General features: G+C 38.2%; 1 protein-coding gene across 1 annotated transcript; it reads right to left on the reverse strand.

Annotated features, from left to right (window-relative positions):
• MPP4 (MAGUK p55 scaffold protein 4) lies at positions 1–27,765 on the reverse strand. Its single transcript, XM_086615879.1, is given in 23 exon segments — positions 1–192; positions 1,193–1,283; positions 1,285–1,325; positions 3,294–3,402; positions 4,236–4,329; positions 5,303–5,383; positions 6,139–6,309; positions 7,143–7,184; positions 8,691–8,705; positions 9,936–9,956; positions 10,708–10,746; positions 12,028–12,045; positions 12,837–12,901; positions 14,071–14,267; positions 14,719–14,790; positions 15,768–15,853; positions 17,016–17,097; positions 17,751–17,882; positions 19,435–19,515; positions 20,234–20,311; positions 21,266–21,387; positions 23,525–23,575; positions 27,681–27,765. Coding segments are annotated over 23 exon segments (1,965 nt in total).
• Positions 27,766–27,988: the final 223 nt, after the last annotated feature.

A 27,988-nucleotide genomic window follows, 5' to 3' on the forward strand; every position in this document is an offset into this window, starting at 1 on the left:
TTAGGGCTGAGTGTCTGAGCATATCCATATTGCAGGGACCCACTGGGGCTCGTCCTGTGCACGATGGACTGCAGAGAGCAGCTGCGCAGATGCTTCTTGTAAATTGTCATTCACAATCACTTGATCAAAGAACTGACCAAACTGAGCTTCCATTTTCTTAGCCGAATCTTCCATCTCCTGTAAGTCTTCTTCCTGCGAGACACAGTACATCTATAAAGCTTTAGTGTTGTGTAGAAAAACGTTCCTGCATGGCATCTGCAGAACGCCTTGGGCCACAAAGACAAGAGGTGAATAGATAGTGCCCGTGTACTTCATTTCATTTACAGCTTGCTACAGTAAAGTTCACCTGCTACGATCAGTTCTGAGTCTCTGAAACAGAGCTGACTGCCATATCCTTGCCAAGGAAATACCTTGTGTCTCAGTATGCTCCATTTGCCCCAAAAATGTTACTCTGCTGACGAGCGCTGACAGAGCATGTCAGGGACTGGAAGGCAAATCCATTAACACTTGTGTTCTCATTCCATGTTTTAATGTACTTCCCCCATGTTGATGTTTCTGTATGCCATAGCAATGATTCATTTCCATATACAGTTATGGACTGAGGTGTCCAAAATTTCATGATGCTGAACTTGATTATGATTTGCATGGAAACAATCGTGACAATGCACTAGACATTATGAATACAAGACATGCATTTCCTACAAGCAAGACTCATGTTTTGTCTGTAGAACTTAGTATAGAATTGATATTGATATTGTCATTAAGAATATGTGAAAAACCAATACATTCTTATAACTACATAAAAAATGTACTTTTTGATCAAATTTCTGAAAAAAAGCACATTCCAGATATTTCAGTGCAAACAGTAAATGTATGTGTTGACTCAAATCTTGTCACAAGACAGTTAATTAAAACAAAAATATACGAAGTAGTTTCTCCTTTAAATAAATTTCAAAGCAAAAGGCCTCAATCCCCTAGGTACAAATCACAACCCTTCTGCTTCAGAGCAAATGCGGAAGGGGGAAAAAAACCCCAAATCTAACAGAAAAAGCCAAGAATAACTTAGATTTGATCCTAATGACACAATAATTTTTTTTAAAGAGTTAACATGGTAGCAATATCAGAACGCATTATGTTCTAAACACAGAATCCCAGAACCACAAACTGAGTCTCTTCTATACTCAAATCTCACCTTGAATTTCATGTTCACGTAATAATCTGTAATGATCCTGGCATTTTTACGAGTCTGCCTCATGCAGCTGATGCTGGATGGCTTGATGAATAATGTAGGGCTTTAATTCATGAGTCCGGGCTATTTGTATGCCCTGCAAATGAAGAGGAAAAAAGAAGTTAACGTATTTCAAGTGTATTCACCCCAGTTTTACTCCCATAAAAAGCCAATTGTTTGCAACACGCTGTTATCTCCAGACCTAGCAGTAATCTTTTGCAGGAACACCTACTCTAAACTGACCTCACTAATAATCTCTGGACCAGACACTGTTAAGCAACTGTAGCGTACAATCACCTAATTCCACTCAGTAACCTTATTAAAATGCTTTCAACTCCAGTGAGTGACTGGACATGGTCATTAACAGACTTTACAATCAACAACATTAAAGATGAACCTGAAACCTGTTTTTTTAACTGCTGCGGAGCTACCTTTGGAAAAACTACCTCTTTATTGCTCCACACTGCAAGAAAGTATCCTGCTTTCAGAAATCTTTATGCTGTGTAACATTCCCTGATGCAAATAAGCATTTTTAAACTACTGCAAAGCAGTGGAGGGAACTAGGAAAAAAAAGAAAAGAAAAAGGGGGAAAAAAAGCACAGCATGTAAAGTTGGCAAAAGCCACCACATTTAAATTACAGGATGCAACTTGGCAGCAATTCTCCTACCTCACAGCAGTTACTGAAGAGTAGTTATATGCCATTACTTCTCACCCTTCCCAAAACTTGTCCTTTAAAACTCACACCCGAAAAACTGATAGTGGCACACATCTGTTCAAATAGCAAGAATACATTTTTTCCCCCCCACCTTCTCTTTCTTGTTTGGTCAAGTATAGCAGAAGAAACCCAAGGACATTTTTTAGATGTGAAACAAAGACTAAAGGTGGCCTAATCTGCCTCTTACAGCAGTTTGGATTTTGAGTAGTACCCCACGGGTCATGTAATTTAACTCTTGTTTCAAACAGCACAAATCACTGCTAACCTAAGGCTCTGACTACACTGGCTCTGCACAATGAGAGAGAACTCTCTAAAAATCACTGAGTTGTGGTGTCTCTCTTTGTATTCAGTTAGAAGAGATGCTGAAATCCATTAGCCTAAACAGCTCCTAAATACTAAATATGCAAGTAATTCAGAGAAGTTTAGTTTTAGTTTCACTGGACACAGCTTTAAGTCTCTTAGACATTTACAAACTCAGGTCTTTATTAGCCTTATCTTAATCAGCAAAATTAAATGCAAAGATAGAAGGGGAAAAAGAAGTGAATAGTGTCTAAGGAAAAGATTAGCATGGTAAATAGTTCTGAAAGTGTTAGAGGTAATAAAAGTAATTAAGAAAAAAACCACAGATGAATGTCAAGATTGCATTCCAAGGTTTTTTCGCAATGCCCAACATAGAAAACATCTGGTAATCACCCTAATATTTGAAGCAACTCTTGCCTATATTTCCTAGGGCATACATGTAAGCTGTGCAAGCTGCCCTTTCTCATTTAGTAAACATTTGCAAACTGTGGTCCCTAGATGAGTGGTGGTCTACACAGCAAGCACTGGCTGGAGGTTCTCGCAGAGCTGTTTGGTCACGTGCGCCAGCAGCTTACTCCCAAGTATTAAGTTACTTTTGAAGAGAAATAAATGCATGATATAATTCCTTGCTTTTGCTTGATTACTTTAATAGTTGCTGCTTTTACCAAAGAGTGTTTGGAGATTGCTAACAGAAGAACAGAAGTCTCAACTAACAGGGCTTGGAGGAGGAAGAAATCCCATGCAACAGTCTCCACATAAAAGAATAATCCTTGCTTTAAGCAAGTATGAAAATTCATTTCTGTACCTGACAATGTGGCTGCTGACTTGGAAACGAACTATACTGGTCTGTACGTACTTGTCACTGTAGTGTTTCCCCCACCCCCCCAAGACCCAGGCGAAGAACAATCTGTTATTAATAAGCATCATGAGCTGAAGTGAAAAACAAGACAAAGCAACTGACACTGTTCCAATAGCTCAAGAATGTACAGAGAATTATTTTTCTTCCCAGAAGATCTCAACTGTAGAGTCCCCGCCCCTTTACAACTCACCTGTGGTTCTAAATCTATTACACAGATCTTCCCTTCATCGAGGACTGTTCGCACTGCATCAATACTGGTACCATACAGGTAACCTTTGTATTCCCCATATTCCAGCATTCTGCAACAGCAGTGAGGAAGAAGGAAAATAAAAGAGCACTTGAGTCTTAAAAGATTCCATTTAAGGGTGAAATCTTCAAAGGTAATCCAGTGATCAAGACTGAATGATCATAAAACATCATCAGCAAACACTGATGAACAACCTCCAACTTTGCTCTTCCCCACTACAATGAGCACAAAATCAGAACCATTATAGTTCAACATCTCCAAAGTATGGATTTTTTACTCATCTTGGTTTTACAAATTATGTGTTTAGAGGTTGTGATCCTAATGATAAAATGCTTGTTATTTATATAGTACTAATAACTTCATAAATCAGAAGATCTCAAAGCACTTGGCGTAGCTCAAGGAGCGTATCTTCTGGCGCTGAGCTGGTCAGTCTTAGCAGAGGGATTACTGATGCATAGAAAGGAGGAGACACTCTTGAAAGTTTGGCCTTTACGGTTCTGGTGTTGGAGATCTCATCACTGCAGTGGTTTTGCAACGGAGATGTAGATCAGCAACAGGACTGACTCGCTGCTTAATTGTAGGAAGTAGTCCAGTTTCCCGAAGGGTTAAACTCATAACTTACAAACATATCAAATGAGTTCAGGCCCAGAGATCCCACCTTCCTTTAGAAGGATTCTGAGATTAGCTGTAGAGGAGTTTATTTGCAACTGCACAAACACAGTTTTTGAAGCAGCGGGCTCACACAGTTTGACCAAAATTTACACCAAACATGCATAGTAAGTATGAGTGGAGGAGCCCAGATTTGGGATCTAACTACAAAACTGTCTTTTCTTGGATCATGTTACATTTTAAGTTGCAAAAACGTAATTTGTCTCTTCTAGTTACCTGTGGCTATACACCATGTTTTCAAAAGTTTCCTTTGATACGTAGTGATATTCACGGCCATTCATTTCATAACTCTTCTGAACACGAGTGGTGTCTGAAAGAAGATATACACACACACAAAAAATCAACTGCTAGGAAATTCTTTTAATTTTATAAGTGAAAATGAGACAACTTTCATGAAGGACTATAAATCAGTATTTTCATAAGTAATAAAACGAGTTGTTTCCATTCGTTAATCCAGAGCAAAAGCCTTGTCTACTCTACTGGTTGCCCAGCAGCAAGTCCTTGAAAATTAGCAAAGCACATCTGTATTTCTTGGAATGGAAAGAGAGTGGTTTAATCCAAATATCTGTGACTCAAACCAATCAGGAACTACTTTGGAACTGGCTGCACAACTGTTCTTACACCTCTGAGGTAAAATACTTAATGTTCATTCAGAAACATCCCATAAGCCTTCCTACACTTGCACCTTCTCCCTATCTGGGATCTTAAGCACAAAATAATTCCTGAATTTTCAACCAGCTTCAGATTCATACATTTCCTGTTTGGTTACAAAAACGACAAGAAACAAATAAGCATAGGTAGAAACAATATCAATTATTATGCCAGAAATTAAGCTGTACAAGTCTCATCTGAGACTAGAAGGCTAATAAGGAAAGCTGCAAAGCCTATTAAGCACCAACTTCTGTTGCTTTCATTCTCATATCTGATCACTTAAACACTATGAACTAACAATATCCCTAAGAAACATTCTTATTTTTAAATCTAGGAAAAGCAAACATCAAGATTAAACAAAACCATGCTGACAATCTACTGCTATGTAAAGATTTAAGAGTTTCAGGAGCTGTAAGTTGAAAATACCTTTGGTTGATTTGCCAAAATAAGGAGAAAGATAGTATGATTTTAAATGAACCCTTTAAAGCAAATTACTCTGGCTTGCAGTAGAGCTGAAAGAACAGCCATAGAGCAAAAAGTGTATGAAGACACAACGGCAAGAGGGAGGTACTTGACATTTCCTAACCACCTTTGAAGGGGGTAGTGGGGGAAAGAGGAAGAACACTACATACGAGGTATAGCACTTTGAAACTCTCGTGGGTTACTTGTGATGAGCCTTCGCCTTAGCTCATTCACACCAACTCCTGCAGGACCTGAAAAGTTGGAAAAGCAACTAATATTACTGAGAGGCACTTTTTGCACATGCACCCTCCATTTTCTAACACAATGCACACACACAAATAAAATATAAATAAGTTCCCAAAAAGATGTACCAGAAGTGACTGAAGCATTTTGATTGATTCAAGGTACAAATCACCTCCCAGCAATATAGCCATACCCAGGAGGTAACTCAGAAGTACAGTATTTCCTATAGCAAGCATTATTAAGGCATATTTTTTTAGCTTTCCCTGCTGCCCATGATTGAGATTTTTCTAGTCTAAACTTTAATTTTAAACATTCTTCTTACCATTGCCCTATCCATGCATTTAGCACTGGCTGTAGAAATGCCTCCATGTGAAGATGTTTTCTAGTAAGTTACAAATGTTTTCTCTTCACTTTCTGTACCAGTCTCAACTGAAATAAAACTGAACTATTTCCCTAATAAAATCCATTATCAACCAGCATGCATAGCTGTATGGCTTTTTCTGAGGACTTTTTTTTTTTTTTTTCTTCCAAACATTCACTATCTCAAGTAAAGAAGATGATACATACATTAAACTTTAAAATCAACAATGGGGTCAAATTACAGACAATCACTCTTAAAATGTTGCTTTGAGAGCTACCTGAACAGTCTGGAACTGCTGCCATCAGCAGCAGGAAATCTCAGTGGATCAGACCACGACCAACTGTTTCCTCCCTTTGTGTTACAGGTTGAGAAATCTGCATGAGAAAGTAATTAATTTCTTACCCACTAGTATAATTAGCCTGTTCCGGTCTGCTGGGTGCCGCTGGTACCTAACCACTTCTTCATATGGAGCTATAAGAGTGCTGTAACAGCTGCTGGGGCACCGAGCGTAACATGACTGCTGGTTGGTCCGGGATTTCCTGCGACACAGGCGCATACTTCTACGGAAGCCAGCTGTAAGGGGCAACAACATCGGTACTAGAAAATACACCCGAGATGCAGGCAACTAGTGCTTTAATCTAGTGTCTCTTTGTGAGTCACGCAACATACTGTTTTTTTGAGCTTTTTGCAGGGTGAAAGTGAATTTCATTGCTGCACTTGGTATGTCAGCCTGGTAGAACATCTGAGCATTAAAAGACAGCTAAAAAAAGAGGTCAAATCTCACTAAACATCACCCAAAAATTAGCCCAGAATTAAAGACCCCTAAAAGATCCCCAAAACAAGCCAGAGGAGAAGTTTCTGGCCACATAAAGCATCACTAGAGAACAGGTCAACTGTTCTTCGATAGTGTAGCTGGTTCACTCTCCTAAAGCAAATCTGGAACACTTGCTCCAGCCTTCAGAATGAATCCAAATATTTTAAAGGTCACTACGGTTTAGTAACAGGGATAGGTTTGTTGCTCCACCTAACCATCCAGCTCTGGAAGCCTCACTTTTAGGTCTACTTTTCTAAAGAAAGCCCTCATGATTATTCTCAATGGACAACAGAACAACGTTACGCTCTAGCAAAATTTATCGTGAAGTAAGGGAAATCTTAACGGCCAGTCATGTTAAAATAGTGGTGGCCAGGTCTCAGTAGAAACCTAACAGGAAGAGAGATTTAAATGGAAAGAGCAAGCATTAGCAGGAGGAAAGCAACTTCTTGAGGTTTGGGAAACAAAGCAAGTAGAATTCAGTTCAGTAAGTCTTTGGGTGAAATAAAGAACAAAGTATTTTATTTAACTTCAGATGAGCACTTAATCTAGGATCAAGCCCCAAACACCTTACTTATCTTTAGTCATTGCGTACCAATAAAGACTCGTTGACCAAATTCACCAAATTCTTCCTCTTCTAGAATACGAAGAAAAAATACTCATGAAATAAAAAAAACAGTGAAAGCTTACGAGCTAGATGGCTAACAATCACTGCTGATCCCAAAAGAAAAACAGTGTTTCAGTAAACATATGGAAGTACCATGCCTAATCTAATAAAAAAAATATATTTTACAAGACCAATGACCAATTCAAAGGACCAATATTTCTATAAGAGAAAAATTAAACTAGAAAGTCTTGGTGTTTTCTAAATTAGATTTGAAACTCAACATTTCGTATGTTTCATTCTCAAGATAACGAGATGTCAGACAAGGTTTTGAAATACTTATAGTGAAAAAAATCTCCACACAATTTAAGCTTCTCGGGTGAAACCTAGCTTACAAGAATTCTTTAGTTATAACATTATAACAACCAACAAGTCAGTAGCTCAAAATCAGAAATAAAAAATTTATAACTCAGTTTCTGCCCAATAGCATGCTTGGAAAATGCAACATGCATCTGCTGAAATCTTTCAGGCAGAATGAAGATCTGACTTTATTATTTCTTTTTAATTGTCTTTGGATCAGTGATATCTGTGCCCCAACATCCCAGACTAACCTGTTTCCTCCAATTCTTTTTGTCTCCATTCTCATGCTGTTCCTTGTGAAGGCTTAACCATTCAGGTGAGCCTTCTAAATCTTTCCATGTATTTTTTTAAATGAAATCTCTCCTGTAAGGCTCAAAAATATCAATTTCCCAATACATCAATGCTCTAACTATTTAGAAACTATTTTATAAAGGTGATTCGAAAACAAGTCACTACCAAAAAAAAATAGTGTGAGCAGTCTTTAGATTTATCTTCAAAAAAGATCCTAATTTTCCCCTAATCAAGCTGTGTATTCCCTTTATTTTGGCATTGTTAAAGCAAGAATAAGATACAGAAGACACAGGCATATCTTTAAAGGTAGTAATCGTTCCAAAGCAAGAATATTAATTTTCATTTGCAAAGTATGAAATGTATCATCTTTTAGCACTAGGTTCTTTGATTGACAGTTATCTCATAAGCATGCAAGTATCAGGACAAAATTAGATGCATCTTAGTTACTCTTCTTTCACATCAATACACTCTTCACTACTTGTACCTTTAACTACTTTAACCTTTAACTTGTATCTTAAATAAACCTTTTACAGTTTTATTCCTACATTTCCATATGTACTAACAACTCCTTGTCTATGACTGTAGAATAAACTACTTGGCACAAAACTGCTCACTCAGGGCAAAGTTCAGAGTACCTTTCAGCTGAAATATATCTGTATCATTTCTATCTTAAGGTCTTTTGAACTGTCATTCAAATATTTTTTAGCATTCTGCTTTATCTATCCTCTGTTCTATGGTATAGAGTGCAGTATGGAATCCTACAGGGAACAAGCAATTCAGCTATCAGGTTTTGTAAGAGGAGCAGTAGTTTCTGCTAATGCAATAAACACAGACAAATTCTATTAGATCACTGCTTATGGGAGACAGGGAGAAAAAAGTTAGTGTTACCTTCTTTAAGCTCTTCTGCACGTTCAGATAGAGACAAACACAAAACAATTCGTTTTGACAAGACAGTCTATACTAAGATTTTGAAAAAATAATCCAACCAGCATTGTCCAAAGCATTTAGGAAATTTATGAAACAGGCACTGCAGGCTTTAAGTCTAAAATATGCCTGTTTGAGCACAAATTCTCAGTTCCCAAAGAATGAGACTCAGCTATAGCTCCTATGTCAGAATTGTACTTGCAAAATACATCACAGACGTGTTCAGCTACTAGTTAAAGTAAAAATACGATAGTAAATATTTGCACCTTTATTCCTCTGACTGTCTGGATACGGCAGAGAGCTGACTCAGCACTGAGTAGTGAATTTGCAAGAGTGATCCCCAGTGCAATTATCAGAAACATCCTGTCCTGAAAACAAAAGACTGCCCTGTAGACCTGCTGATTCTGTCTTAAAAGCTTTGGGCATTGCTTGAGAGGTGAAAGACAAACCACCTGTGATAAGAGAAGATCCAACTGGCAAGTAGGAACCTTGTGCAGAAGATAGTGTAAGGTGGAATGACATTTTCTCCACAAGATTACCAGATATCTCAAACAAGAAGTTTTTGCAGTAGTAGATCTATTCTAGTGGAAAAATTGTGGGTTTTTTAGAAGACTTGAGTTTTGCAGAATTCTGAATACATGCTGTAAATAGGTAAATAGGTAGCTGTTCCCTAAAAAGAAAAAAAAAAAAAAGCAAGCCCAAAACCAGTTTGGTTAAAAAAAGCACTGATTGTATGTCTTACCAATCATTCATTTTATAAAAACATTTTTGTTTCTTGTATGCCAGCCATGCACACAATCAGGAATCCAGAACTGCTCTCCTCTTTACCACATCAACTCCTACAGGCATTGGAGATTCAGGCCTCTGTTACTCTAAGGTAATCCAATTATCCGCTGACATCCATGCAGGCCCTGCTGTCACGTCTTGCATGGGTAAAACTGATAAGGATTTGATAAACAGATCTGGTAGTGATGCACAAGAAGAAACACCCACACTTAGGGGACAAAAACCTTACTAAGGTAATCAGAGAGCTAGAGGAAGCCTTAAGGAAACAGGATTTTACAGAATGGCTTTTTAAGCCAGAATGGCTTCTAAAGCTAAAATGGCATTCTGGATTTTGTCTGCTTGTTAAGATACTTGCTGTCTCTGGACACTCTTCTTGCAGCAGAACAATACCAAGGAATTTTGAGTTAGGTCAGAGGAACTTACCAGACTCGAATGTTTCTTCATCTTGTTTAGTAATCCAGATAGCAGAGATATTAAAATAAATTAAAAATTTAATTCTTTTCCTCCAATAGAATTTCAGAATCATAAAGCAGTTTTCTAGCTCCTATCAGTCTGTCTCACACATATTTTTTCCCACTTCCCTCTACACTGAGGGGGCAAAATACAGCTTGCTAAGCTTGAACTAACTATCAGGTCTCTCTCCACCCAGTCCTGTAGGATCACATTCTTCCATGACTCCTTCCTGAATTACCTTGGGAGAAGGAACAACGAGCTGCTCTTCTTTAGGGAGCAAGTCAAGCTAACAGTCTTCGCATGTACTATTTACATGTAAAAACCTATTCTTGCTCAGCGCCTAAAAACGTATTCTGAGATCAGCTTCTTGACTATAAATTGTGTGGGTTCTCCCAGACTACAATCATCTGCAGCATTAAATTTACAATAGGCAAAAACTATGGTAACATTACAGCTTCAGTCCAAACCCTGAATCAAAGAGGCTGGATCTCATTCAGGCAGATTTTTTTGGTGTGGTCTCTCTTTTCGGCACAAGACTTCACTATAAGCACTGTACGCCAGAACTGCAAACAGCTCATTTTAATACACTAATATAAGATGAGGTTTCCAGGGTAAGAAAAATAGAATTTTTCTACTATTATTCTCCTAGTGAAGTTAAGTGTTTTTATCTGGGAAACAAAACTAGATTTTAACTAGCTACTTCCTTGAAGCAAATAGAATAATCTGAAGTAAATTCAGTTACCTGTTTCCACACACTTCTCATCAATCTGCATGTCATCCTCTACAGATCAACAGAAGGAAAAAAAGCTCATCTGAATTAGAAAAACACTGAGGAGGAAACAACCTTACAGATCTACAAGACTAGAGTGCACCCTCAGTAAGTTTGCCGACGACACAAAGCTAGGTGGTGCCGTGGACTCACTTGAGGGAAGAGATGCCATCCAGAGGGACCTTGATAGGCTTGAGAAATGCGCCAGTGCAAACTGCATGAGCTTCAACAAGTCAAAATGCAAGGTCCTTCACCTGGGTCGGGCCAATCCTAGGCACAAATACAAACTGGGCACAGAGTGGGTTGAGAGTAGCCCTGAAGAGAAGTATTTGGGAGTGTTTATAGATGAGAAGCTCAACATGAGCCGCCAGTGCGCTCATGCGGCCCAGAAGGCCAACCGCATCCTGGGATGTATCAAGAGAAGCGTGGTCAGCAGGTCAAGAGAGGTGATTCTCCCCCTTTACTCTGCTCTTGTGAGACCCCACCTCGAATACTGCGTCCAGTTCTGGTGTCCCCACCATAAGAGAGACATAGATTTGTTGGAGCGTGTTCAGAGGAGGGCCACAAAGATGATCCAGGGGCTGGAGCACCTCTGCTACGAGGACAGGTTGCGGGAGCTGGGATTGTTCAGCCTTGAAAAGAGAAGGCTTCGGGGGGACCTAATAGCTGCCTTCCAATACCTGAAGGGAACCTACAGGAAGGCAGGGGAGGGACTTTTTACAAGAGTGTCCACTGATAGGACAAGGGGAAATGGGTTTAAGTTGAAGGAGAACAGATTTAGATTAGATCTTAGGAAGAAATTCTTCAGTATGAGGGTGGTAAGACTTTGGAATAAATTGCCCAGAGAGGTTGTGGATGCCTCCTCCCTGGAGGTGTTCAAGGCCAGGCTGGACGAAGCCTTGAGTAGCCTGATCTAGTTGAGAGGCGTCCCTGCCCATGACAGGGAGATTGGATTAGATGATCTCTGAGGTCCCTTCCAGTCTATGCCATTCTATAATTCTATGACTAAGATCACACATCAGAAAAAATATTTGAAGCTCAGTCACTTTTAGCCATGTTCAAGGATTTTAACAGTTAACTCCAACTTTCTGATGTTCCCTATCTTCAGTAAGCAAAAGGCTCCTCTTAAACTAGTGCTCTGAAGGGCTTGTGGCAGAGGGGCAAACATGGGTTTCTTTTCCATGTATTTACCAAATTGCCTAATTTCTGACCACTTTTTAAAAAGCCCACAAAACCATGTGCTAATTGATTCGAGGTACAGGAATGCAATGTTGCCCGGATATGATCTCCTACCTTCTTCCACAGTGCTCACTGCCCACAGCATATCCATTGAAGCAGTTAAAATGCAATAAAATTATGGTGAAAGAGGACTCCAGCTCTAACAAACACAGCAATCAGTGTGAGAAGAATCCTAGGACAACGAAACACACTTAATCTGTGAGTTATCACAAGAAAAAAAGTAATTTTATACTAATATAAAGAACCATAGAAGAAAATGGGGAGAGAGAAAATACAGAGAACATTGTTTGTCTGGGAATAATTGCATGCTTACAGAAAGTTATAGTTGGCAGAGGATAATGTTTCTGGATTGTCACAACAAATAAACTCCTGGGCAGCATAGCTTATAGAACTTTTTTCCTTGAGGTTTAAGATCTTTCTCTCAATAGCTTTGATGACAAAGAAACATTCTAAACAGATTACATGGCATCTTCCAGTGCAGAACTATTATCGGTGTCCCTGGAAAGCCAGGCTAGTACAATTGTCATCTCGGACTTATTCACACCCAATTCTCCTAGAGAAAATTGGCTCTCCTGGAAAACTCCTAGATCTTACACACTTCAGGAGGAGTTGAATTCACAGGTTCTCTCACAGTCATATCCCAAGTACACTGGAGACAACCATGTCCACCATTAGTATTCCAGGTACAACTACCATTAAGTATTTCTTTTCCTAGGGACAGTTAACACACTTCTGAAGTTACAACATGGCTCCAGAAACAATGTCTCTGAAACTGAATTGTATGAGCTTCCATTTCAGTATCCCTGGAAACAGAGACAAGACATTTCTTTCCTACTCTATTATTTGAATAACTTTTCACTCACACATTGATGATTTGAGACAGAGATGGGGCTGGAAAGGCTGAGACCACCAGAATTCTCGCTGCTTCCTACACAGGAATACATTTATCACAGTTAAAGAAACAAAACACTCCACAAGCACGTTATGCTCCAGTCACATTCACTGCTTACACATAAGATCAATCAGTACTGAGCTGACAGGAGACACCAAGAATGGAAACACTACCAATGTTTTAGCCCCCTGCAAAGTCCTGAAAGAAAGCTGACATGCTATCAGAACTATTTCAAGACAATTTCCAAAGCAGCAGCCCAGAAGCATTTAGAGTATTTTGAATTTATATATAAAGACAGGAAGATAAGCCATACTGTGGTACAGACTCCTGGAAGTAGTAAAGTGTGCTATTGCTATGGGTAGTAGCACTACTGCATCTGTTACTACACAGAGCCTTTTGCTCGCAGCCTCAGTCACAGCCTAGTTTGATTTCGACTTTCGTTATACAGACCACATCTAGGTTTACATATAGCACAAATCGAAGCTTATCTCCTACAACTGCGTGGCCTTATGTTTTCCTGAGGGTAACACAGATGGGACATGTGGTTAGAGGATCAAACTGAAAAGCGTGCAACAGCAGTTTAACTACTCTGGTTCTGAAAGCATGTAGTGTAGAAACAATGGGCTATGTATGCAGGAAACAATAGGCAAGGTATCCTTGTTCTTCCTTGAGCATGTTTTTTGGTTTGAGTGAGTTTATTTTTCTTTTCTGGCCTACTCAGTTTTGACCAAAGCTGAAGAGGTCACTCATGCCTCATAGGACATCTTTAAATAAATACTATTTCTTGATACAGCTATGCCCTTATACTATACATTTAGTATCCCACTCTACCCCCTGCCCCCCCGCCCCCCCCCTTTTTTTTTTAATCATAGACAATGGTCCTAAACAGTCAGGCCCTTAATTTCCACCCATTTTTCAGCTGCTACACTCCACTAGATGTCTTAGCAACTAGCACAGAGACTAGGCAACTGTTGCAAATTTCTTATATGTCAATTTGAGACAATATAGGTGCTTTCAAAAGCTTGTTCTCACTTAGGTACATTTAAGGGAAGGAGAGCAAGAAGCCAGAGAACAGAAAGAGGAAAGATATTTGTCAGATGTCACTCTGAATCATATTGCTATATAACTTATGAAAATTTTAAATAGTAAAGTCTGAATAACTGGCTAATTTTTGAACTGGAAATCAAAAATTAAAGACTTCTTACCGTTTAAGAAGATGATTTGAGGGTATAAGTCCAGCACAGGCACTGAGATCTGAAACTTTTCTGGCCTGCCACCAGAGCGCGTCATTCTGGTCCACAATCTGGAGTATTTCACCCTTCTTAAAAGGCAAACCTGCATCAGCACATGGTATGGCAGGATCTTGCAGGGGCCAGTAATCTGTCATTGCACGCACATAGAGCTGGTAAAGAAAACATACAAGAGTAAGTGGAAGCCACGTTTAGAACAGTTACAACATGAGCCTTATAATTACAAGGCCAGATACTGCTGCTATTTAAGTCAACTCATGATGAACTCAAGTTTTAAAACAAGACCAAGCCCCAAACTCTGTCTGTTCAATAAGGGAGGAGAAAAAAAGAAAAATCTCATACATTGTGAAAACAATTTACCTTCAACCTGTAGATCAATCTCAAAATGTCTTCATTACCTTTAGAACAACTATGTTTCAGATTACTATCTTTACTGCTTCAACAACAGCATAATGATGTCAGCTGAGAAGGAGCCATAAAGGCAAGCAATGCTTTGAGGATTACAATAAACTTTTAAGCAACACTATTTCTTTGTATCACACCATTAGACATCATTAGGGTAACCGTTCGCCGTAAAAATCTGGAAAAAAGAATGTCTCTTACTGTTGTTTGGTTGCTGACAGGCCGATCAGAAACTGGAATTAATTTGAACATAATTGTCCCCTGAGACAGAGCCTAAATGATTAAAAAAAGATTAAAATATGACTGGTGTTCAACACAAATAACCAAACATTGGCAGCACAAACTTAACACAACATGGCTTTGAGGTTACTATAATGTCTATATTACAAACAGAATTTAGGCAGATAGAGTCAATATGATAATACTGTATTTTTTTTCAAAAGGAAACTCAAGAATTTAACTTCAAAGTCTTGCTAATTATTTTTAATTCAACGTCTATGTTTCACTGTAAATATATATAATTTCAACATTAATAAATTTTTCTCCTGAAATCTAATATAAATTAGTGGCAAGGTTTGGTTCGACAACTGACATAAAGGGAGGTGGGAAAAGTACAAATATTTAAGAATTAAGCATTCCAATAGAGTTTGTATTTCTTACAATAATACAGCCAGTGAAATATCACATAGAACGACTTGATACTGGTTACATACAGCAATACCTTACTGACTGGCACTGACACTTTGCAGTGAAGACGACTGAAACATGGTGGGCAAAGCAATAAGTAAGTAACAGGGACAGCTCAACAGATCTCTTCATGAGAATTCTGACAACAGTAATTCCCAATGCCCTTTTTTGCAAAGCAAGGTACATAGCTTACAAGTTCATTCATTCTGGTTTACTGCATTTTGGAACATGGACTCTTTTTAGGACAGGATCTTTCCACTATTTTCTTGTGGAATATTAGCTGACTGGAACTTCCAGAAAAATTATGAATCAGTAAAGTCTGAATAAATTAATGTTTTTCCCAGAAGCTGCAGGTGAAATAGCCACAATAAAGTTAATTTCTGTCCTGAACAGGGGTTAGATTTAATTATGATTTCATGAGCAGTTGTGTACTTCATCCACAGTAAGGAAACAATCTGAATTTCTGTTAAAAATTTCAGACTTTCTCCTCTAAGACCATGTGTGTGTAAAAGAAAGAGCATACAGTTATTCTTAAAGTACAAAGTAGAAAAAAGATTCAATACCAGAATATTAATAACTTGCTCAGGCTCAAGTCCCTCAACAGGAACACCATTTACTTCCACCAGTTTGTCTCCAGCATACAGCAACCCTACAGTGAAAACAAGGCTGAAAGCAGCAGCAGAATTTTTATCACAGCATGGATTATCTTAGGTAGGCAAGGCAGGGATACAGATCTACCACAGGTTTGAAAGTCAGCATTAAAAGTTTCCATACACCAGGTACGCAGGAAGACATTAGATTTAGGCTATATTGCCCCTGGACAGGACTGCAGACTTCTGTGGGTCACAAGAAGCTTGCATGCTTCCGTTTTCCTATTTCCTCCCACCTCCTCTGTACAACATGTTTACAATCTATTGATGATTTGCAGAAACATTTTAATATAACTCCACTTCCCAAAGTAATTTCTGAACCTATTCTAGCTAAACCAATTATATTAATAGACCATGAGACTTGGAATCAGATCCTTAAAAATTCCAGGTGCAGTGGGAGGCCTTGGGATTCCCCTCCGCCCTTTACAAAGTCTTCACAATATTGTTTACTTTTACATTTTCCTTCAGCTCAATTAAAACGTTAATCAAACTAGGAGCTTAATCAGCTGTTGTCTATAGTTTAGGTTTTCTTCTCTATACAAAGGTCAGAAAATACTAGAAAGAATTATTTTATAATGATTACGGTTCAATTTTACTTTTGATGTTTTACGTTTTGGTTACATTACATCTCCCAAGGAACATGGAACGCATTCAATTCTAGGAGGACAAAGTAGTAACATTTCCAAGGAAACTCCTTGGAAGATTGCTTAGCAACTAATGCTACCAAAGCGTTTAGTAGACTAATGCTAAGAAGTAGTACTGCATATTCCTTAAAGCTCATTGTCTTATAGAATCACAGACTATTGATGTTTTCTAATTCTCCATTAGGGAATGAGCTGCTGGTATTCATACTACACTGCAATTTGGGTTATTCCTGATCAATCTCATGATAGATTTATCCAGGTATTGGTGCAAAAAATATATAATGAAAACTGGATTTGTACCTCAACTCAGTCTCAAACATGGCACATTCATATGAAAATTAATGAAACCAGAATCAAAGCCACTGCAACATATCACTATTTACAGTGCTGTCTGATGTACACATCATCTTGTTCTATAATGCAAGACTAATCGTAGAAGCTAAGTTATTATCTCACATAAAAGATCTTATTTCAAGTTCCAAAGTTTTTTTATTACTTCATTTCCAAATACACATACCACTTCTGTCTGCTAGTCCACCATGGATCACACGGGCAACGGTTATGTCACCTGTTATCTCATGGCGTTTAATGGTGGCACCCTGGCAAATAAAAACAATGAAAAACCACACTGATCACTGAAGAAGCCCTGGAAGTTTCCTTTCACATCACAAGTCTGATCTTTGCAATGACAAAAAGGCACTGAAAGACACAGCCTTTTTAACACCACACAGACCTAGCGATACAGTAATACTAAGTCCTTCAATGTCTTCGACTTCCATCATACTAAAATAACCTCATTGACTGACTGTAAAAAAATCTTCTCTATATCAAATATTACACCTATCTTCTCCTGAAATAGATTAGTTAAGCTATACAATGTTTTCTGCTTATAAGCACAAATGATTTCTAAAGAACCTTTCAGAGTCTCTCCTCTCTTCCTTATTATTTTGGCCAAAGGAATAGCTCTCAATCCTACTTGCATTTTCTTAATTTGGAATAAAAACATCTGGCAAATATTCAAATCCCAAGTAGACCAGGCACTGAACAACCTACTTTTGTACCCGCACTGGGCAGGGCCAGACGGTCTCCTAAGGCCCTTCCCAATCAAGAATTCCCCACAATTCTTGGGATTCTCTGAAAACTGGACAAGAACGCACACAATCTCAGTGACATTTCTGGAAAGAAATTAATATGCATTATCAATACTTGTGTAAGTTAAAATAATTTGACAGACATCAGAAAGCTCCCTCACCAGAGGCTGGTTGTTTTTCACTAAGCAGACGATCCTCATAGCTTCCTCATTTTCAGGTATGTTGTCTGGCAGTGGTGGAAGGGTTGGTTCAAAATCTTTCTGGGCCACAGTATCATGAGCAGATAGCAAGGCCTGTTACAAACGAAAGCAAGCAAACCAAGCAACTCACAAGCAAAGGCCATACAACAGAACAGCTTTAAACAGTGACTGGTCAGAAAACAGAAATCAGTAAGTTCCTATGCGAACACAGATCCCTTTCACACATCGACATTTCCACATCCATTTGACATCTTTGTTGGCGACATGGACAGTGAGATTGAGTGCAGCCTCAGCAGGTTTGCAGATGACGCCAAGCTGTGTGGTGCGGTCAACGTGCTGGAGGGAAGGGATGCCATCCAGAGGGACCTTGACAGGCTTGAGAGGTGGGCCTGTGAGAACCTCATGAAGTGCAACGAGGCCATGTGCAAGGTCCTGCACATGGGTCAGGGCAATCCCAAGCACAAGTACAGGCTGGGTGGAGAATGTATTGAGAGCAGCCCTGAGGAAAAGGACTTGGGAGTGCTAGTTGAGGAGAATCATAGAATGGATTGGGTTGGAAGGGACCTCAAGACCATCTAGTTCCAACCCCCATGACATGGGCAGGGAAGCTAAACATAAGCCAGAAATGTGCGCTTGCAGCCCAGAAAGCCAACCATATCCTGGGCAGCATCCAAAGAAGCGTGGCCAGCAGGTCGAGGGAGGTGATTCTGCCCCTCTACTCTGCTCTCATGAGACCCCACCTGGAATGCTGCGCATGCAGCTGCTGAAGCAAGTCCAGAGGAGGGACACAAAGATGATCCGAGGGCTGGAGCACCTCTCCTATGAAGACAGGCTGAGAGAGTTGAGGCTGTTCAGCTTGGTGAAGGGAATGCTCCAGGATGATCTTATTGCAGCCTTCCAGTACTTAAAGGGGGCCTACAGGAAAGCTGGAGAGGGACTTTTTGCAAGGGCATGTAGTGGTAGGACAAGGGACAATGGATTTAAACTGAAAGAGGGGAGCTTTAGATTAGATATAAGGAAGAAATTTTTTACTCTGAGGGTTGTGAGGCACTGGAACAGGTTGCCCAGAGAAATTGTGGATGTCCCATCCCTGGAAGTGTTCAAGGCCAGGTTGGATGAGGCTTTGAGCAACCAGATCTGGTGGAAGGTGTCCCTGCCCAGGGCAGGTCAATTGAACTAAGTGGTCTTTAAGGTTCCTTCCAACCCAAATCATTCTATGATTCTACGATTTTCTTCTTTCCACTTGGAAATTCAAATTGTAATAGAGTTTTAAGGACAGTTCCTCTCTTTGCATATTCTGTTTCATCATCACAATAGATGAAACATTTCTATTTGGAACTCTAGGGCAAAGATGTAGGTTTTGCAATTACAAGGAAAATTTTATTTTATATGTCTGCATGAACTGCTCAGAATTTAACTTTGTAAGAAACAACTCTCAAACATAGCCCTCAAATAAAACATGGTGTGCTGCAGGTACTTCAGATACACAGCCCACATTTGATTTCACAACTAGGTCAGTTCATGACTAAAAAACTGTGTCTCTTCTGGCTACTTTGCCAATTCTTGTGAACAGCGGGTCATGTGTTTCCTTTCCCACTGCAGACAACTCTATGAGCAAGCTTTTCTCTCCTTAAGCAGGACTTGCCTTGAAGTGTGGAGCTCGCAGTAGTCGTCTCAGCTCTTTGATCTCTCCGGACTGAGGGGCTTGATGCAGTAACTCTACCACCTGATAAACGTGAGAGAAAGCACAAAGACTGGTTCTGGCGGATAATTAATTTAGAAAGCTCTAAATTGAACTTAGAGGAATATGGTATGATAGGAGTGTTAAGCCCCCCATATTATGTGACTTGGAGCATATCCACACAGTTTGCTTTAGAATTGAAAAATATGACCACAGCTGCACAACACACTCAGCCAGGCTTAAACAGTTCAGGTACAGTGCCATGTGCTCTAAATCAGTTTTTTCTCCTATGCCTCAAACAATTTCATCACTAGTGTCAGTTTCTCCACTTCATTATTAACTCTCCCTCTAATTCAGAAATTTAAGAATTAATCAGCTATTTTGATCAGAAAAATCCAAAAAGCTTTTCAAAATCCTGAAGTCAGAATGCTTGATTGTAGCTATAACATCAAACCATACAGCTACACGGGAAGAAAAATATACGGCCAGTGGTTAAAACAAATCATATATGTGTTCATTACACTGGCCAGGGCTCATGCAACCTAGTGGTCACAGCTATACACATTTCACATCCCCCTGCTCTCTTAACGCAGTAAGAGTTATCAAGCAGTTTGACAAATGTGTGAGCAGACAATCTTTCAAGTTTATACAGCGTACTCAGACCTGAAACACAAAACAAATACCAGAAGACTGTTATCGGCAGCTAAGCTGACTAATTTGTTATAAGTAAATCAAGCAATACACTACGTATACATAGTCTTACCTCACGAGCCAATGCACGTGCCTGCAGCATGACAGGAACTGGTCTTTTTCCAAGGTAGTGTTGGAGGCATTCATAAATCTATTGCATGCCATGACAGACAAGACAATGCAATGATGATATGATCTGTTCACGTTTATACAGATACATAAACAACACACAAAGGACAATGTTGTATTTCTGGGAATTCTTCAGTCCAACTAGGGCCAAAGGGCTTGCAATCTCAATCCTTAATGTCTTATGCATCTGGAATTGAGTCTCCAATTCATGTCTTTCAATATTATTATCCACCTAGCCAGTTATGCTGTAGTTTTGAATTTTCCAATAAGAAAATCCGATTACACGGGACAATAGCTCGATAGCGTCAATTCTCTGACTTACAGCTTGCTTCCTTCCCCCAGCAGCAGGCCTGATTAACAAAGTAAATTTAACTTAAAAGAAAATAAATGGCTGCATTGAAAATGACCTATGGACATTTTCATCCACTACAAGCTTTTCTTCTTAAAATTTAAAGATTTAAAAAAATCCTTGTTAGAGGAAAAGCAGAATTTGTGCAGAATTTGCACAGGATTTTTCTCAGAGATACAGTTCTGCTCAAAAGAAACACCAGCCAAACTCTGTTGTATAACAACATAAAATCTTCAACTACACACCAGATAGTGTGGGCAAAACAAAAAAAAAAAATATAATTTCACAAGCATCCATGCCAAAAAGTGCGATGCATAGCCATATAGAGATTTTTGGAATAGAAAAGACAGCTGGAAAATGCTGTGTTCGGCCCTGTCTCCTGGCCTTATTACAGACATGTAGAGTAGAAGACCTTTAATGTCTAGGACCTTATGAAAGAGAATACTTTTTTTTTTTCCTTTAAAGCAAAAGTGGTTTTGTTCACCTTGACTGCTGATGTTAGGACCGACATTGGGACTATTAGCACTTAATGTAAAGCATTTATTGTCCTGATATGGCAAAATAAATCAGGTATCCCCTAGAGACTATTCTCTAGACCTTTGCCTTCACCCAAGAATATTACTTTACCTTTAAAAGTGCTTGCAGCCAGCGAGATCTGAGCAGGTCATATAACATGCCAACGCCATTGACATCTCTTTTACAGAGCAGACTCAGTTCTTGTAGCACTAGAGTCAGAACATGAGATACACCTGAGCCCAAGAAACAGAAAAGCGCAAGACATTTCATTTCAAATAGAAGACCAACAAAAGCCAAACAGTGACCCAGGCATTTGAAAATCAACTTTCCTCAGTTTATACTTCCAAGAAATGCACCCGTTTCCTGTCTGCTTTGCTTGTTTCCTGCAGTCAACTCTGTTGCATAAGAGCTTTATTTTGTTATTAATCAGCAGGGTTAGGTCAATACTAGCAATTTTCCACTGATCTGTGACAAAACACACACAGGGAGTCTCACACACGTATCAATCTGGGTTCAGGCTCATACCTCCTGCTGAGAAGAGGTGAACATAAAAAATTGCCTTGTTCTTTTTGTAGGCTTTTCTTTTGGATGACCAACTGTTAGGGCCAGGGACCATCTGTTTTCCTCTGCTCTTGAGAAGTGCAGACATTTTGGAGACATGACTAATGAAAGTGCAAATTCCTGCCAAATACATACCATTGTCACAGACACCCACAACACATCCTAGGAAAGGGGAAGAGCCATTCTTACTATTAGAAGCAGCACTTGATTTGTTAGGAACAGTATTCTAATACAGTGGAAAATAAAAAAAGTCTAGTGTCTTTCTAAAATCTCAAGGAGGCAAAAACTAAGAGGTGACAAATAGATGAAATATTACACAAAGTCAGACCTAAACACAAACTGGATTTTTGTGAGTGCATGGAATTTAAGTTTACCTCAGACATGACAAGAGATCATTTCTGATGTGACACTTTTCCCAAGAAACAGAATGTTTATAATAGCACTAATACAATACCATACCAAATGCTATGAGTTAGATTTATTAATCTCTGAGGGTTCTTAAAGAGACTTTGATGCCCGACTCCCACTGAGTGTCAAAGTAAAGTAAGTTCTCAGCTCTTGCATATTTTGGTAGGCACAAGCTGTCTCTGCTTTTTAGTGCCAAAGTAATCCTATCATACAATTGTAACTTTGTATTTATTTGTTTACAACACAAAACTTGGCATGTTTCAATGAGTAACATTATAATACAAAAAAAAGTTGAAATAAAACTTAAGACACTAAGAGCTTCTAAAGTCCTATCAGTCAAAAATCAAAATAGTAATTTATTAAAACTAAAGCTCATCCAGCAGACTTGGAATAGCTGAGTACAGGCTACTGCAAACAGTACCATCAGCTGCTATCAACCAGTCACCATAGCTAATCTACGCATGCAAGCCCTTCTCTATTTATTTCTCTCCTGAGCACAATTTTTATAGCCATTGACGGTTAATTGTATCAGCTCTAGACTTTGACATTACCAACATTTATGTGAGACCTATCTTCACCTTTAGTTTCACTGAGGTATTCTCCTTTTGCATGAATTTGTACAGGTACTTGCCTGCTAAGTTTCTGCAGATGGGACTTTTGCCTCAATCATCAGCCAGAATTATTGATTATCCAAACTGGGAAAGCCTGGAAACGTATCTCATTATCAAAAGAATCATCTGTTTCTGGAAAACAGATATCTAAGTACTTACAAAAATGATAAACTCAGCGGACCCTGATTGTGAACCCCACAGGGAAATATTTCCAAAACACAGTTAACTTAAAAGGATTCTCTTCTACAGGAACTTCCTAGTGCTTAATAGATTATTACTTTTGGTGGAGACACTTTTTAAGATCTTTTCCACATTGCTAGCTGACTCTTTCTGAGATGACTTGTACTAATTATCTCCTAGAATGCTATCCCTACATCAAACTGGGCTCAAATAGACCAAGATGATTCATACAGAACAAACAAAACCACAGAGCCCCTTTCTTAAGCTAAAAAACCCTCTTGCAGTTATCAGTAATTCTTGATACAGCTGCAGAGACCCTTGACTTTTCTAAGCCAGAAACAAATGCCAGGTATTGTCTTCTGATGCTCTCTAAACTAACTGCATAGCACCACCAAACATCAAGAATCATCTCAACTATTAAATAGCAATACTTCCAGACATATTCATCTCTCATGACTCAATGGAAGAAGAGTCACAGGGACTACGAAATAAAACTTTTGTCAGTTTTCTTTCTCTTTGAAAAAGAGACACAAAATTATGAGTACCGTTATCTTGACTGCAGACTGTTGGCACCTCCATCTTTTCTTTTATTCAAGGAGATTCTACTCACTTCTTCGAGTACTGCATTCACACCAAGTAGGTTTCACAAAGAGATGCTGAACTAGGGAAAAAGAGCACACTCATCAGAATACTGTTAGGTATATTAGACTAATAAGAAAGTAGAACTTAAAATAAGTGGGCAATCATTCATATCTGAAGTGCACAAGTTGCAAGTACAAGTTAAATACATGAGTCCCACCTGTAAATTCAGTTACCTACCAGCATCCAAAACGCAGACAGACGAACCTCAACTGCAATATGACATTTTATCTCCTTCATGGAATTGTCATTAGCTTGCTTCATTAAGCCATCTAAAATAACAAGCTATTTTGTACATCATCTGTTCCCCAGCTTTTTAAGTGCACTACCATAGAAAGTTATAATTTTTTCCATAGACTTTTAAAGTTGATTTTGCATAAATACAGCTTGAAAACAATCACATTCAAGAATACATTACATTTAATTCCTCTTGTTATTGACATAATATTAACATTGAAAGACTCTGGAGTTTCTACTGAATTTTAATTGAGCAAGGACCTGAGTTTGCAAAAAAGGGATCCCTGTTTCTATCATTGTTAGAATTTAAGGTCTTTGAAGGATTCGTTCCACAAAGATATCGTATTTTCCTCTTATTACCTCACAGTGAATTAAAACACAAAAAACCCAAACGAAATCCCACACCTTATCTTACTGATATCATCTCCTCTCAGGCAATTTATAATTGGTTGCTACTTTTAGATAGACTCAAAGTAGTTATTTGCTAATATAAATAAAACCTCCTATATTATCTTTTATTATATATATTATATATATAATTAATTATATATAATTAACTATAATATAATATATAATATATATAATAAGCAGCATATACTACCTTATTATTTTTCTTTAAATTTTGAAACAGGAATTTTTAAGTAATGCAGGAAGCCAACACTTACGCTAATTAATCTGCATCCATGTTACACTGAACTTTTCACATATAAAAATAAGCCTTCTAAAATTTTCTTCAAATTCTTTCTCTCCCTTAAACTTCTGTGACAACCTATCACTAATCTATAATGTTCCCTTAGACTAAAAATGGAGGAAGCTCTCCAATCTACCGCTAATGGGAAATAACACAGTACAATTTTGCTTCAGAGAATTCTCAGAACTCTTCTTTGCAAACAAGTATGGAAATTCCTCAGGGAATACCATATGGTGCATTTATACCCCAAAGCATCAGGAACCTATATATGAAAGCTCTGAAGCAATTCAGAATCTTCATTACATCCTAGTTGATCTAACTTCAAATCATATTTGACACAAGTTTGAAGATATTGTCATCATGATCAGTATTGTAAGATTACTCTTAAATTTAAAAGTTGAATATTTGTAACAGTCACTCAAGAGATGATTCAGAGAACAAGTTAAAAAACCTGTAACTTCAGATATCTGAGCACCTCAGCGTGACACCATATGCACAGCAAATGCCTTACCAAATTCTGTTAAATACACAGCAGTTTATCTCCCAGATTAGTAAAGCAAAAAGGCAGCCATTTTCCTCCGGATTGTTCCGTGGACAGAAAACACAGGTACAAGCAGGAAAAGCATTATCTTGATCTGCTTATAAAAGTAGAAGGCATTACTGTCACTTTTTCTGCACTTCTTAATACTTATTTTTAGAATATGCTTCCTTTCTCCTGTTCAATCATAAAACTGCTTTCAAAAGGCAGTGGAAATTAAGGGAGAAAAAAATCAGAAGTTATGAGATTATGATTCAAACATAGAATTACTGAGTGTTGATAATTCATTTCAAGTTACATCTACAGGATATTTCAGTGATACATCTTATTGAAATTGTAATTCAAAAATTGCTTTTAAAATAGGATTTCTTCTTTCAAAGACTAACAAAAATATAGTTTGATCCTCCTCCAATACCCGATACAACATTTCCATTTCAGTGTTACATTATATTGCATAATAATTTTTTCCACTGGCAACAATTATTTTTCATATTTTAGGAATGTACCACTGAATCCTTCTACCACACAACCGCTGGGAACTAGGTTTTGAGCTGCAGTTATTTTTATTTTTTTTCAATGGTATGAGTTCTGTTTCTTTAAGAGTTTGCCTTCCCCTTTAAGCTTAGTTGATCTGCCTAATGATGGATTTAACAAAGCAGGCCATACAAATCTTGTCATGAATACCTGTTTCTTAATTACTGAAGACATTAGGAGTAGGACAGAAATCTTTACTGTGGGATGGTATAGACATGGAAAGAGGAATCCTTATATTGCAAAGTATATTCAGGACAGTGCCGCTCCTGGTTTTCACTGAATAACAGCAATATGAAAACACATATGACCCCTCAGCTTGGTTGATCTCTGTCCCCCTCCTCTTTTTGCAAACTAAGAGTCTATTGCTCCAGATTCAGTTGCAGAAGCATTTACAAAGACATGATACTCAATCTGTGAGTTATGTCCCAAAAGGAAACGTTTTCTGACAGGTTATGCCATAAACTACATTTCAGAAGCCTCATTTTCTATTATTACTAATTCTAAAGCTTCTCTAGCTTTTACATTTTTTTCAGGTTTTTCAAGAATTAAAGACAGACCCTGCTGACATCTGCTGGTTCCCACATACAATGGCCGTTTACTTTGGTTTATGTAGCCTACACAGACATCCAACGACATACTCCCAATTCAAAATCCTGATTACAGTTTAGTGGTAAAGGATGTTTGAAGACAAAAAGAGGAGAGCGTGTCTAGACATTTCAGATGCATTATAAGGGAGCCAGCTCGTGATCTATGTTATATTTCACATACTTAAAGTCCAGATTTAAAAATCTCATCACGTACATCCGAAAAAAAAAAAAAAAAAAAAAAAAAAACACAAAAAAATCCAAAAAAAAACCCACCCAACTTTTTTTTTTTGCTCAAAGAAGAATAAATCAGTAAAATTCCTGTTATAATATAGCTGGGCTTTCTGGGACAACTCCCCTACCTCTAGCTGAATTCATTTGGCCAGCTCACATCAACAAATACATTCTGGTTGTCAACTGTGATCAATTTTACTTAGTACTATGCATCCGTTACCAGATGTATGATTTTATAGCAGTTGATTCACTCAAAGAACATATAACTTTTATCCATAAAGATACTCTGCCACTCAGAAGGCTATCAACACATTGTACTTACAGTACCTTCCCATTCAAAGCCTAATTCTCTCCAGAATAAAACTTGAATTATTTCAAGTCTAGATCTGGCTTTTACTATTTTTAGTCCTATTTGGCTTTGAAGCATCAGACTGCATGCCCTTTTAAGCAGAGTGGGACCCTGCAAATACATATAGGAAAACGTGAAAGACAAGAAATATTTCCAAAAGTTTTTTGGTTTAACTACTTAAAGGAAAGTTTAGAAAATCCCTTAACCTCAAAACAGACAAGCAAAAATCCTCTTTTTTTTTTATATAAGACTCTTCAGATGCATGCTAAAAACTGATCTTTTCCCTTGCGATAACTTTTGTTAAACTACCATAACCTTAAATCTGCTGTGTTCAAGTAGCATTGTCTACAAAGCCAGCATGTCAACATATTGACAATTAGCATTGCTTATATTCTATTACAAAACGGAGAAGTTTAAAAGGCAAGAGAAATCAAACCCAACAGAACCGTCTCCAGTATAGTCTCAGGAATACCTTAATCAAGGCTCCTTTTAGCCTGTGGGATCTGGATCATATTTAGTTCTTCTTAGCTAGGATAGATCTTGAACAGCACAATGACTCAGAATGGTAAAGTAGTAAACCAAAGCAAGCAAGTCACCCTGTTGCTGTCAAAGAAAGAATATTTTACAATCATCTACTGAACAGTTATTTCATTTTTAAATACACCACTAAGAATCATTCTGCAAACAGAGACAAAGAACATCATTTCTGGAGATGTTAAAACACTTCTGATTCTGTTAAAACACTAAGCAATATTATTACCCCTTTAAAATATTCACGAGATTTATTTTTTTTTTTTTCCATAGAACCTTGTAGCTTCTGGTATCACTACAGCTTCCATAGAAAACAGATGTGGAATTAACTTGAGTGTGTTTAGAAGTTTTAGGCACACTGCTTGTCTTGAAGGTTGACCTCAGATTTCCAAGAAAAACTGAGAAAGCTACTGAATGCAGATTACTTACCTTTTTGGGTGAAATCCTTGAGTATAGCTATCAGAGAGCTGCTAGGGTTGATAACAAACACCGCGTTAGCAACCCTTCCATCCATTGTTCTGTTTTTAAGCTACAGAGTTTACGCTCACCCTGACAGAAGTGGCATTTAAAAGTAAAAATCTGTCAAGTTCTTAACAAAACAGCTCACCTCATTCATAAAGGAGTAGCTGTTTCGCATTTTCACACAACAAAAGGAAAGCAGCTTCTAACTGTGAAGCCTGGTCTCAGCAGCTGTCAGCAGCAATAGATGATGGGTAAGTCATTACCAGAAGAGAGAA

This window comes from Tauraco erythrolophus, chromosome 8, assembly GCF_009769465.1.
Source record: "Tauraco erythrolophus isolate bTauEry1 chromosome 8, bTauEry1.pri, whole genome shotgun sequence".
Classification (NCBI taxonomy): Eukaryota; Metazoa; Chordata; class Aves; order Musophagiformes; family Musophagidae; genus Tauraco; species Tauraco erythrolophus.